The sequence below is a fragment of the Lepidochelys kempii genome, chromosome 3 (genome assembly GCF_965140285.1).
Source record: "Lepidochelys kempii isolate rLepKem1 chromosome 3, rLepKem1.hap1, whole genome shotgun sequence".
Taxonomy (NCBI): domain Eukaryota; kingdom Metazoa; phylum Chordata; order Testudines; family Cheloniidae; genus Lepidochelys; species Lepidochelys kempii.
Window position 1 is genome coordinate 158,758,780 of NC_136382.1, and position 12,125 is coordinate 158,770,904.

Genomic DNA, 12,125 nt, shown 5'->3' on the forward strand with positions numbered 1-12,125 from the left:
GCTGCACATTGAGTGGATGTGTTCAGTGAACTATCCACAGTGACTCCAAGATATCTTTCTTTAGATCCTATCATTTTATATGTATAGTTTGGATTATGTTTTCCAATGTGCATTACTTTGAACTTATCAACACTGAATTTAATCTGTCATTTTGTTGCCCAGTCACCCAGTTTTGTGCCTGTGTGTCTTAATATTTCTTGGTTAAGTCTGCATACACAAAATTAGTCTGAATAAGGAAAGGAGATACAAAATGACTACCCCACCCTGGCTCTAATTCACTACCTTTCTTCGTAGGTTTGGAGGACTCTGCTCATGTCTTTGAAAAGAGTGGTAAAATATTCAGTGCCACGCTCGGCTTGGTAGATATTGTCAGAGGAACCAATTCCTATTACAAACTGCAGCTACTGGAGGATGACAGAGAGATCAGGTGGGTTTAATTTCCCATGGAAATGTGGGGTTTTTACAGTAAATTTTTTTTTTTACAACTGCCAAATATGAATAGAAATGTCTTCATGACTTCTTTTAAAAATTTCTGTGATGTTTGTTTTGTTCTGTATGGAAAAGTTCCTTTGTAGTTCTGGAAACCCAACTACATCAACATCGCGTAAGTGCATGAGAACATGGAAGTGAAACTGACCAATGCAGTTTCATTTTTGCCGAATAAAGTGAGATGGAAAAAAAGTAAACCTACAGGGTGAAATGGAAATTAGGAATTGATAAGCACCTGAGCAAGTCTGGTTTGTGCTCAGTTCCACTGACAGTGAAAACATCCCAGATTGAGCAGTTGGGGTTTTTTAGATAAAGAATTAGGGTTAATTAAATGATGTACACCCAAACTATAATGTCCTGGGACCGGTGTCTCAGCATTCAAGAGCAGCAAGGCAGGATTTGGCACAAGTGTGCCCATTTTATTTTGGGACATTGTTTATGAAGAGACGTGCAGGTTGCATTTTTTTCCCTCTAACTCCTGTTTGGTGCGAGATGACTCTGAAGCCTCTGGAGGCCAGCTCAGTTTCAGGCTTCTCCACATCTGTGTAAGCATGTAGAAATCAGTACCCTGAGGTTTGGCAAGATGTATTGAAATGGGCCAGGAAGCATCATGCCCCCGTCTCGGCCAAGCATACATCAGAATTGTGCACATGCTATACTATTGAAGAAGGTGCCGTCAAGAGGGCCTTGGGGAAAATTGATTCTCTAGTAGGAGAGAGAATGCACAATAGGGCTGCAGATAAGCTGCCTATTTCAGCTGTGGATGACTTATACTTTAAATTGGACCCTTGTTACCAGTTCCCATATCTGGATTTCTGATTGGTATGGGATGAAATTTCAGGGCTGGTATTCAGTGCTGACAAATCAGAAAAATTGATTAACCGTATGTCTACAAATCATGCAAAAACTCTTTTAAGATGGTGCCAGTACCACAGCTGGACTTGTAAATGATTGTATTTTGACAGTTTCTCTTTCTTTAAATTTAGACCAGGATTTGGAGTCTTGCCTAGTTAGTGAATAGTTTAAAGTTGTGCATGCTTAACAAGGATTTCCTAGCGGCTGTTTTGAAAATGTCTGACCACAGTAAGCTGAAATTTGCGTTATTCTGTTCAGTTTCCACATTACACAAAGCAAAAATTAGCCATAGCAGTGACTGGATATAGGCAGTGGAGTTGTAGCTCTATAAAATATGACATTGGGCACAAATGGGAATTTTGGGCTTTCCACTTGCTCGCTTCATTCTGGATTGCTACTTTGACTATTGAATTCCTTGTTTCTCTCCTTTTATGTGTCAGACACTTTGGATCCTTTGTCTGTGCAGTCACGAGAGTTGATTCTGTCTCTCCCTTCTCTCTCTCCCCCTGAACCCCAAGAGCCATCAGAATCTCTTTGAATAACTGTCTCATCTGGCTCCACTATAGGCCAGTTCAGCCTTGGTGTCAGCAGGCACAACTCTGACTCTCTCAAATGGAAGTTGAACCATCTTACAGTGCTGCTGCTTATGGCAAACATGTAATGATTAGTGGTGAAATCTGACATTTGTAGCCATGCCCCTATGTTTTTGAGTGTGATGTAAAGTTGGGCATTGATAACAAAAAAGCACTGAAATCCTAATTAATCTTACTCTGCAGTATTGTCTTCTTTAGCCCACAGTAGAGCCCAGACATGTTAGTTGATTGCAAGATAGAGGCTGATCCCTTTCCCAAAGACATGTAATGTAAAATGATAGATGAATAAAGGGTGGGGAGAAAGAGATACAGCACACAGGCAAAGCAATCAGACTAGTGTATCAATGTTAAAGGTTTTCTGGGTGTGTAGATGGGAGGACTGGATGGCACAGGTGACTAGTGACGGACTATAGAGCTGAACTGGCAGACTAGAGATGAGAGGTTCACGTTGGTAGTGAGCAAAATATGTTCTACCGTTTGGTTGCTGTTGTTGGGCGTCAATGATGAAACAAGGTCAGTTTTAATCCAGGTCCCATAGGTAGGGCCCTACCAAATTCACCACCATGAAAAACACATCACAGACCGTGAAATCAGATCTCCCCCATTAAATCTAGTTATTGTAGGAGAGGGGCAGGGCTGGAGGTGCCCCAACTGGGGTCTCCTACTGTGCACCAGGCTCTAGTGGCTAGTCCCAGCAGGGCTGGAGAGAGACGGGACGACTTCTTCCCCTGTACGGCCGCACTCCAGGAGAGATCAGACCTACCTCCAGGTACCTCCCTCAGCTTCAGGAAACTCCACTGCTGTGCTGTCTTTAGTGCCCAGATCTGAAGGCAGCGCAGAAGTGAGGGTGGCAATCCCGCGAACCCCCTACAACAGCTTTACCAACCCCCTTTTGGGTCAGGATCCCCCACGGTTACAACACCATGAAATTTCAGATGTGAACATCTGAAACCATGAAATAGACTATTTTTAAAATCCCACGGCCCTGAAATTGACCAAAATGGTCTGTGAATTTGGTAGGGCCCAAGTGCCAGCATCTCAGCCACAATGGACACCAGGTGGCACCTTTGTTGGTGTCTCCTGAGATTGCAAAGGGTTGCCTGGCTCTCTGCCATAGGGCTTGTCTATACACAGAAGTGGCCCTATTTTAACTATACCAGTATTGCTAAAGCAGTACAATCCTCCTAGTGTGGACATTGTTATACCGGTATAAAGGCTCCTTTGTAATACAACAATGTACTCCTTTGATTATTTCAGTAAAAAATCAGCCCCAACTGAAATAGTGAAATTAGTACAAAAAACTGCATTAGACCAGGCCTTGGAGACGGTCCCTCCAGGTCAAAGTTGAAGCATGATGATAGGATAGTAAAGGAAAGCTTTCGCTGCTACCCTCACATTTGCCTCCAGAGCTGTTAATCTAGTGGCCGTCAGTACTACATTCACACATCAAATTCAATATTGGTGCCTACATAGTGTGCACACCTTTTTGTGGCAGCCACTTTTTGCCTGTAGGTATTGCTATATAAAAACTTGGCCCATTTTGTGTGTGTGTGTGTGTGTTTGTGTAGTCATTCCAAAACGAGAGAGCCTTCCATTTAATGATAATGCAGATGGATGATTCTGATACTATGCTGATATCCGTGCAGTCTTTATCGTGGGATCAGATTAATTTAGAACTGGGATCCAGAGATCTTACTTGTGTCCCCTTTTCCTGTTTTGTTTGCTTCTAGGTACTGGGTTTTCAGATCTTGGGGTCGTGTTGGCACTGTGATTGGGAGTAACAAACTGGAGCAGATGCCGTCTAAAGATGATGCCATTGAGCACTTTTTGAATTTGTATGAAGAGAAAACGGGCAACTCGTGGCATTCCAAGAACTTCACTAAATATCCAAAAAAATTCTACCCTCTGGAAATAGACTATGGACAGGTAACTCCCTAATAATCCTGTGCTGGGAAGATAATTCTTTCTTACACAAAGGAAAATGCTTATCCTTCACTATCTTAATCTGCTTTTTGAATGCATTAGTTCAACAAACGGATAAGGTGCAGGAATCCGGATATTTTGCATTAGGCTGAGTGCTAAACTATGCTCAGTGCTCTGCAAACGTAAGATGATACTGTGCCTACCCTACGTGATTTACCGTGCAGATCAGATGTGAACAATAGTGCATTTAAATAGATAACGAGTCACGTTAGAAAAGTGTTAAAGCTAAAGTTAGCTCCGATGCCTTTAAGTTGACGCTGTGTGTCCACTTTTGGGACCTCTCAATTGGGGAAGTTAAAAGGACACCAATTGAAAAGTTGTCATTTAAAATAAGTCAAAAGTCGTTTCATGTACTACCCAGATCCCCGAGACCCAGGCCAGTTGTACATCACAGTCTCATTTTCCTATTTTTAAAAAAGTACTACTCTGCTCTTCCCCTGTATGAGTGACCCATCCACACAGAGGAAACACTAAAACTGGCTCTTCCCCAGAGTTCTGTGAAATGCACATACTGAACAGACTGAAAAAGAGAAATCAGCCATTGCAGAAAAGTCAGCTGTTTAAATAGTAAAACAAGAATTCTCCCTCTTCTGGCCCATGAAAACTTCTGAGAGTTTACTTAAAGGGATATCCTCAACTTTAATCCTACTTCTGAGCATTTTTAAACCTACAGTTATTGAACATAGCCCCTAAGATAGCAGTAACAAAAAAATTAGAAAATATTTTCTAGCTATTGCATATTCATATGGCCAAATTGTTGGATGTCAACTAAAATGTTTGAATATAAAAATACATAACTTTAGCGAAGTGGTCTGCATTAATTCAGAATGTTACACTGATGAACTGTTAATAAAATTACAACCTCAACGCACACAGAATTCTGTTTTGAAGTACAAGGCAGATGCTTTATTGATCAGGCTATAGCATCTTTGATCTATATCCAGGAGAACACACAGATTACATTGTGGTCCACAGAAGACTACTGGACTGTTCCATGAATAGAGAAAATTTACAATAGAAATGTATTGAAAATTATTAGTATATTTTTTAAGTAGTTGACCTTACAGGCTGTGAAGTTCAAACAAAGCACAGTCCCCTAGTTCAGACCAAGATCTACATACATGCTAAGTATTGTTGAAAAAGAAAATCTATTTAATATTGCTTTGGGTGAAGCAACAATACAGATGTGAAGATGAAAAATATGTTCTTCTAAATTTAACTTGCATTTACATGGAGCACCCCTTGAAATCATGTACGTCAAGTTAATGGTGATTCAGTTTTTATTAATACAGACTTAACGTCCCCTTGCTTTGTATTGTCAGAGCAATACTCCCTATTTCCCACCAAAATTTAGTCTTGTGTGCAATAGTGTGCCCTCTCCAACTTGGTCTTGAGTTGTTACCATGACAATCAGTCCATTTTCCTTATCCCTTGGTGTGTTGGTATTTACTCTTTCTAGGATGAAGAAGCGGTGAGGAAACTGACCGTTAGTGCTGGGACCAAGTCAAAGCTTCCTAAGCCAGTCCAGGACCTTATTAAGATGATCTTCGATGTGGAGAGCATGAAGAAAGCCATGGTGGAATTTGAGGTACTTGCACTTTTGCTTGTTTCTCGTCACTCCTTCCCACTAGACACCATAGTTATGCCGGCAGTAGCAGGCCGTTCGCACTGTGGATCTGATCCAGCACTGTCAATGGGAATCCTTCATTGACTTTGGAGGACATTGAAACAGGCCCTATGTTGGGGGGGGGAGGGGTGTCTAACCAGCCTTTATCACTAGTTCGAAGGATCATTTATCGTTTTTTTTAAATCGTAACTGTACAAATGTCATCTTGGTGCATCTTTTTCATTAATGACTTCTGTATCAAATGTTCTCAGCTTGTAAATCTAAAGGGGACTTTTCTGTCTGCTCATCCTGTAAGCTCAGCCTGGGATCAGGAAAATCATTCTGTGCTATGCATATCATCACCATTGGTAGAGGTTTTGGAATCTTAACTCAGATGGCCATCGGTACATGAGGCAAGAAACACCCTTCTGGGTCTGCAGCACTGACACCAGTAAAACTATTATTAGTAAATTTAAGTAACAGAGACTCTGGAGGTACACAGAAAGCTGATATGTGCAGTAAGGTGATGTTTAGATAAAGCCTATTTCCTCCTCTTAGTCATGTCAAATGCCGGATTCTTGTGTAATGTTTCTAAGGCTTGCTCTACACTACGGAGTTAGGTTGACATGAGGCAGCTTATATCGATCTAACTATATCGGTGTCTACTCTACAGCTTTGCTCACGCTGATGTAATTTACCCTCCTACACCAACGACATAACTCCACCTCCATGAGAGGCATAGGGCTTATATCTGTGTAGGTAGGGTGACACAGTGTCTGTGTAGACACTGCGTTCCTTACATCAGCTGTGAAATTGACCAGAAAGCTGGTTCCTGGCTCCCCAGCTGGGCTGCTGCGGGTTCTCCACTCCAAATTGGGCTGCTACCCAGACTCCCCGCTGCCCCTGGGGTTCCGACACCCACCCAAGAACATGGCAGCTGACTGGACTCTGGGTGTGGATCTCCCCGCCAGAGGCGAGAGGCCCCAGGCAGCTGCTTCCGGCTGATGGGAGGCAAGAAGCCCCAAGCGGCTGTCCCCCTGCTCCCGACTGGGAGCTGTGCAGACCTGAGAGCCCTGGCTCTCAGCCCCCACCCCACACTGCCCCTCTTCAGTTAAGATGTGCACCACTAGCAGAAGAGGAAGATAGTAATTACTATGGTGGCTGTAAGTCGACCTAATATAGGTCGACTTAAGATTGTAGTGTAGACGTGGTCAATGGCTCACCACTCTCAGTTGTGGGGAAAAAAGCACTGTGATCCACCCTTCTTCCCATGTCTTTAGTATAACCTATAGCTATGAATCCAAACAGGTGGGGCTAAGAATGGTCTGGTAGTGCCTGCCTAAGGCCCTACTTAACTTGCAATATTGCAGAAATTGCGGATTCCACAATATTAGGCTTCTACCGCAATTGGACAGCGGGAGCCCAGTCTGCGCTGACAGAGGAGGCCCTGGGCAGCCCACAGCGGAAAATCATGGAAAAATAATAATGGGCTTTATTATCACAAATAATAAGGTCCATTATTACTTTTCTGCAATTTTTCATGGCTTGTCCACAATTCAGCCACTGTGTTTTGATAATCATCCCACAATTCAAGTAGGGCCATATGCCTGCCTTGCTCCATATAAACGTGTGTACTAACATTCATCTGCAGTCTCCAAATCTATTTTTAATGTTGTGGGTGAACTGCTGCATGTCAGGGCATCTGTAATGTTAAACAACTTTTCTCTCTGGCTTTCTTTGGTCAGCCTATAAAGGTAGTTTACTTTACCTAGCATAAAATTGCATATTGAAAGAGGTGTTGCTTGCTCTCTGTGACATATAGATTAATTTGCACACCACCTTTTCTACAACTACACTGCAGTTTGTCATGTGCAGTGAAACTCTGTATACCTGAAGTCCTTTTAATGTGCAAGCACATTCTGAAGCATCTATGAGAAGAGATTTTCCTGTATATTCTGTGGCTTTTGAATTAAAGCCCCTAAAATAAATGCTAATGATCCTCCATTTCCAGTACTGTCCAGATCATCTGGAGAAAATTAGCTCCATTGGATCCATGCTAATTTGTGCCATCTGAGGATCTGTATGGCTCTTAGAGCTAGAATGGAGACTTGCTCTTCCCATTAGATTCTGGCTTCAGTATTATCCCATGTACGGGAGCAGCATCTCTTTCCAATGAGGGAAGAATATTTGCCTCTGCTAGGGAGCCAAAAACTGTCTGCAGTCTCCCCAAGGGGTTTATGAGGTCCTTTCATCCACCTGATTTCATGTGCTTTTATTTACTGCACCGTATCCAGGCACTCCCAATGTGTGTAGATAGCTTTGGCAGCTTCAGGCTTTTTCCCGGTAGATTTACTGTGATGTAAAGGATTATTTCCATGATGGGGGTGATCTGAAGACTCTCTTCAGCTTTCTAATTCTGTAAAGACTTCCCCTCACTTAACCCTATCCCAGGCCTGTTACAGTTCTTCCCACCATTGCCTTGTAGTAAACACCTGCTAGGTGGACTAGGACCTGAACTACCCTAGTACTGTCCCTTCTCATTCCTGGATGGAGACATCGAGCACTGGGGCGAAGTACTACATTACCCCTTTGCGAAGCATTGGTGTATTAATTGTTTTGCTGCTGGTACTCCATATGTCTGCAGCTTCTGCGTTGCTTTGTCATCATGTCCCACCTGGTGCTTGTGACTGCACTGGAGGTGATTCTGACAATATACCTGATGCATTTGGCAGCAACAAAGTGGCTATATTATTGATCTAGACCTGATCCTTCATGATCTCTGTGCTGTTTTGTCCAAAATTAAACAGATCAGATCAATGTTGCTTTGCAGCTTAAAATCATAGTTGTACATCTCATTTGCCACTTTACTTCCTATATAGCAATTGGAGATGGAAGTTATATTGGGGCATTTAGTCCAGTCCACCCTGGTAATGCTAGTTTTAAGTGACTCTAGGAAGGGGCTTCCAGCACTTCAGCCCAGACCTGGCCTCTTGGGAGGCTACATAACAGTCTAATGTGTATTGGTCTAGGTAGTGGCTAGCCTAAATAGTCATCACTGAGAATGCTTTGTCCGATTTTTCCTGAAAGTGCATGTGTCCCTCTAAATGAGTGTCCCCAAGATATCATAAGTTGCATTCTGTCACATCTGAGGCTGTGACTTCTATCTCTCCATCCAACTTGTTTTTTTCTTTATTGCTGGATTTCATCATGTTGTAGATGCAGCAGGAGGGGGAAGCAAATCTCTGTACCATGATACAAGGTGCAAATTGCCATGCAAATTACTTCAGAACTTGGGTGGCAAGGCTCACTGGTTCAGAAGAGCTTCTCAAGCTCCTGTGCAGAAGGGGTGTGCATGTAGCTGGGAATTTTAATTTCACTTTAATGAATAAAATAGAATTTATCCAACAGGAAAAGATTTGTGGAGTTTCCTAGAGGGTTCTGCCATTGAATCCTGTTTGGAACCAGCTGCCCTACAGTTTTCCTCTCTGCAATGAGGATTTTGGACCTGGTGCCTGTCAGTCAGTGTTCTAACTACACAGATAGTACTGACCTGCTGAGCTGAGGTGTGTTCTATGAGGACTGCTAATGTCCAGAGCATATCCATAACCTGTCGTAAAACTTTCAGTTAAAATGGAGCTTTGTTAAATGCTGCCACATACAGAGCTGCTTCATTACAAAGCTGGTGCATGAACAGGTCTAGTTTTAAGCTAAAACTCCCAAGTTCCAGCTGTTCAAAAGACACTCTTATCAAAACTGTGCTGCCAGACCAGAGAGAGATCTGGGAAGGTCTTAAGAAAGAATTAATATCGGGGGCGGAGGTGGGGTAATTAGTTTGCCCAAAAAGTGGGGAGGGTGAGATAGGTGGAGGTGCCAGGCAACATCTATTTCTAAAATAAATTAGTAAATAAAATGTGGAAAACAGAAGCGTAATTTGTACTGTGAGATTACACTTTTAGTTGGCATGTGCCTTGATGGGGCACTCTGTATGCAAAATACAGAATACAACTTCCTCATGCTTTACTCTGTAGTTTTGTACAGGTGCCAAGTGCAAATGCTGAAAATGGAGTACGCTTGGACTGTTACTGCAGTAAAAACCCTGGGCACATTATGTGATCTCCTGAAGGATATTTTATTCTGTTCAAACTGCCATTTTATATTAGTTTCTCCAGCAGCAGACTTAATTGTAAAGGGTCATGAATGCTTATGGCATTAGGTAAATGTTAAACCTTAGACTGAAACACTTATTTTGTTCAGGCCAAGTACTGCACATTGTCTTAAGTTACAGACATAATTTTGTCTCATTGGGAGATAACGTGTCCATATTCTGGCTGCACTACTCTAGTCATTCTTCAATCCATGCAGATAAATGCTAGCTCTGAAATGTTTTAATTTTTATATAATGTATTCTGTCTGGAGACTCAAATCTTTCTGATGGCCAGATGAGAGGAACTATGGGGGTTTCATTGTAATGGAGTCCTGTTTTAATTGCTTCAACAAATCTCCTTGTCAGATTGACCTCCAGAAGATGCCACTGGGAAAGCTGAGCAAGAGGCAAATCCAGAGTGCATACTCCATCCTTAATGAGGTTCAGCAGGTGAGCAAGAAACAGACTTAACAACCAGCAAGGGAATTCAGAAGTCATTCTGGGCTCAGAACGCGACTGGATTCCTTGCTGCATTTGTGCTTTACAGAGCTTACACTTTTTTTGATCAACTAAAAGTTAATGGAGGAAGAGTACATACTTTATGTTGCAGTAAAGGAGCTGCTTCATTCTTTTTGAATTAACCCATGGTGTCTGTATCTGAGGCTGTCTGCACTTAAGATGCTATGGTGACACAGCTGCAGTGCTTCAGTGTAGACACTCACTACAGCAACGGGAGGGGTTCTTTCATCACTGTAGTTAATCCACTTTCCCAAGAGGCAGTAGCTAGGACAACAGAAGAATTTTTTGTCTACCTTGTGCTGCCTATACCGGCATAGCTACATCTCTCAGGCGTGCATTTTTCACACACACGAGACACAGCTCTGCCAATGTAAGTTTCCAGTGCAGACCAGCCCTACGAGGACATAGTGTGAATATGCAACTAATTACTTCAGTGTTGTAGTGTAAATACACCCGATTTGTTCTTTAGGAAGAACAGTATTTTAAGCATGTGGTAGAGGAGTATGTAAAGTTAAACCTGGTCTACACTTAAAACATAGCTGCAGTGCTTGGGGTATAAAAAAATCCACTTTCCTGAGCACCATATCTATGCTGACCTAACCTCTGGTGTAGATGCAGCTAGGTTGACAGAAGAATGCCTCTGTCGACCTAACTGCTGTGTCTCAGGGAAGTGGAGTTCCTACGCCAATAGAAAAGCCCCTTCCATCACCATAGTCTGTGTCTACACTACAGGGTTATAAGAGGCCTAGCTGTGATGCCGTAGCTATGCCTCTGTAGCGCCCCTGGTGTAGACATGGCCTAAAACAGGACCAAATCCACTGCTGCTGGTGTAAATGCGGGATTAATCCACTGAAGTTTGTGGAGTTACTCCTGTTCACTGCATTCCAAGATGAGGTTCTAAGCTGTTTACTTAATAATACATTTAGATGTGCTGTAGTGCTCATCTGTTCTGGGTGCTAGAAGGCACTGTTGCTCATGATTTGGAGCATTGCAAGGATCGCTAGTCGGTATTGCCCATAGAGCTCACAAAAGTCCTCTGTATGGTACCCAAAAGAGGCATGCAGAGGGGCATTTCCAGACTTCATATAAATGCACATTGGCTGATTGCTGCAACAAAATGATTCATTCAGCTGTTCTCTGGTTCACGCAGTCAGCACGTCTGCACTTATGGTTTTATTGCAGTTTGTTTTAGTGTACCAGAACCTGTTTTTTTTTTGTTTTTTTCCCCGAACAAGCGTATTCCTTTATCAGTTGTTCCTTTACCAGAAAATGATTGTATTGCTGTAGGTATTTTGATTTGGAACATGGAAAGTGATTTAACAGGACTGTCCCTTTATTCATTTAAGTGGGTTTCAGCATTAAAATCACTTTGGTTATGTTTCTCTGTTCTTGTATTGTTAACATTTATTTTTTCTAGTCTTTCCAAACAAGTACCTTGAATGCATCTATTGTTGAATGGATCTTTCCCAGAATTCGTTTCTCTTCTTCTCATTTAGGCAGTGTCTGATGGTGGCAGTGATTCTCAGATACTGGATCTCTCCAATCGCTTTTATACCCTGATACCTCATGACTTTGGGATGAAGAAACCACCTCTCTTAAATAACCTAGAACATATCCAGGTATCAATGAAACTTATGATATTTATTGTGGAAAGCAGCTCTGGCACCTGATATTCAAATGTAGAAGATTTGCGTTTTAAGTGTGAATGAGGAAACGCCTTCTTCTAGGAATTTAACTAAGTCAACTTAAAAGTGACCGTTGCTTCATTGTTTGGAACAGAACTTTTCGCAATCCTATTTGACACTGCAAGGCTGTGACTATAATAGTGTAGCTTTGTGTTTTAAGTAGGTAGGCTTCTTTCTGTGCTGTTTAAGTTGGCTTAGCTGTTATCCAGAAATGTCTGAAGAATTGTCCCCTGTGCTTTGCATAACAAAAG

The 12,125-nt window shown here is 42.2% G+C and overlaps 1 protein-coding gene and 1 long non-coding RNA gene across 5 annotated transcripts in view; one reads left to right on the top strand and one right to left on the bottom strand.

Moving 5' to 3' along the window:
- Window positions 1-12,125, top strand: part of PARP1 (poly(ADP-ribose) polymerase 1) — a 53,632-nt gene that overhangs the window by 33,051 nt on the left and 8,456 nt on the right. The window contains exons 12-16 of the mRNA XM_073338698.2: window positions 295-427; window positions 3,668-3,863; window positions 5,380-5,508; window positions 10,037-10,120; window positions 11,686-11,808. Of these exons, the coding sequence (XP_073194799.1) occupies window positions 295-427; window positions 3,668-3,863; window positions 5,380-5,508; window positions 10,037-10,120; window positions 11,686-11,808 (665 nt within the window). The remainder of the gene's footprint in view (window positions 1-294; window positions 428-3,667; window positions 3,864-5,379; window positions 5,509-10,036; window positions 10,121-11,685; window positions 11,809-12,125) is intronic.
- Window positions 1-12,125, bottom strand: part of LOC140909433 (uncharacterized) — a 39,705-nt gene that overhangs the window by 8,063 nt on the left and 19,517 nt on the right. The gene's annotated exons all lie outside the window — the stretch shown is intronic.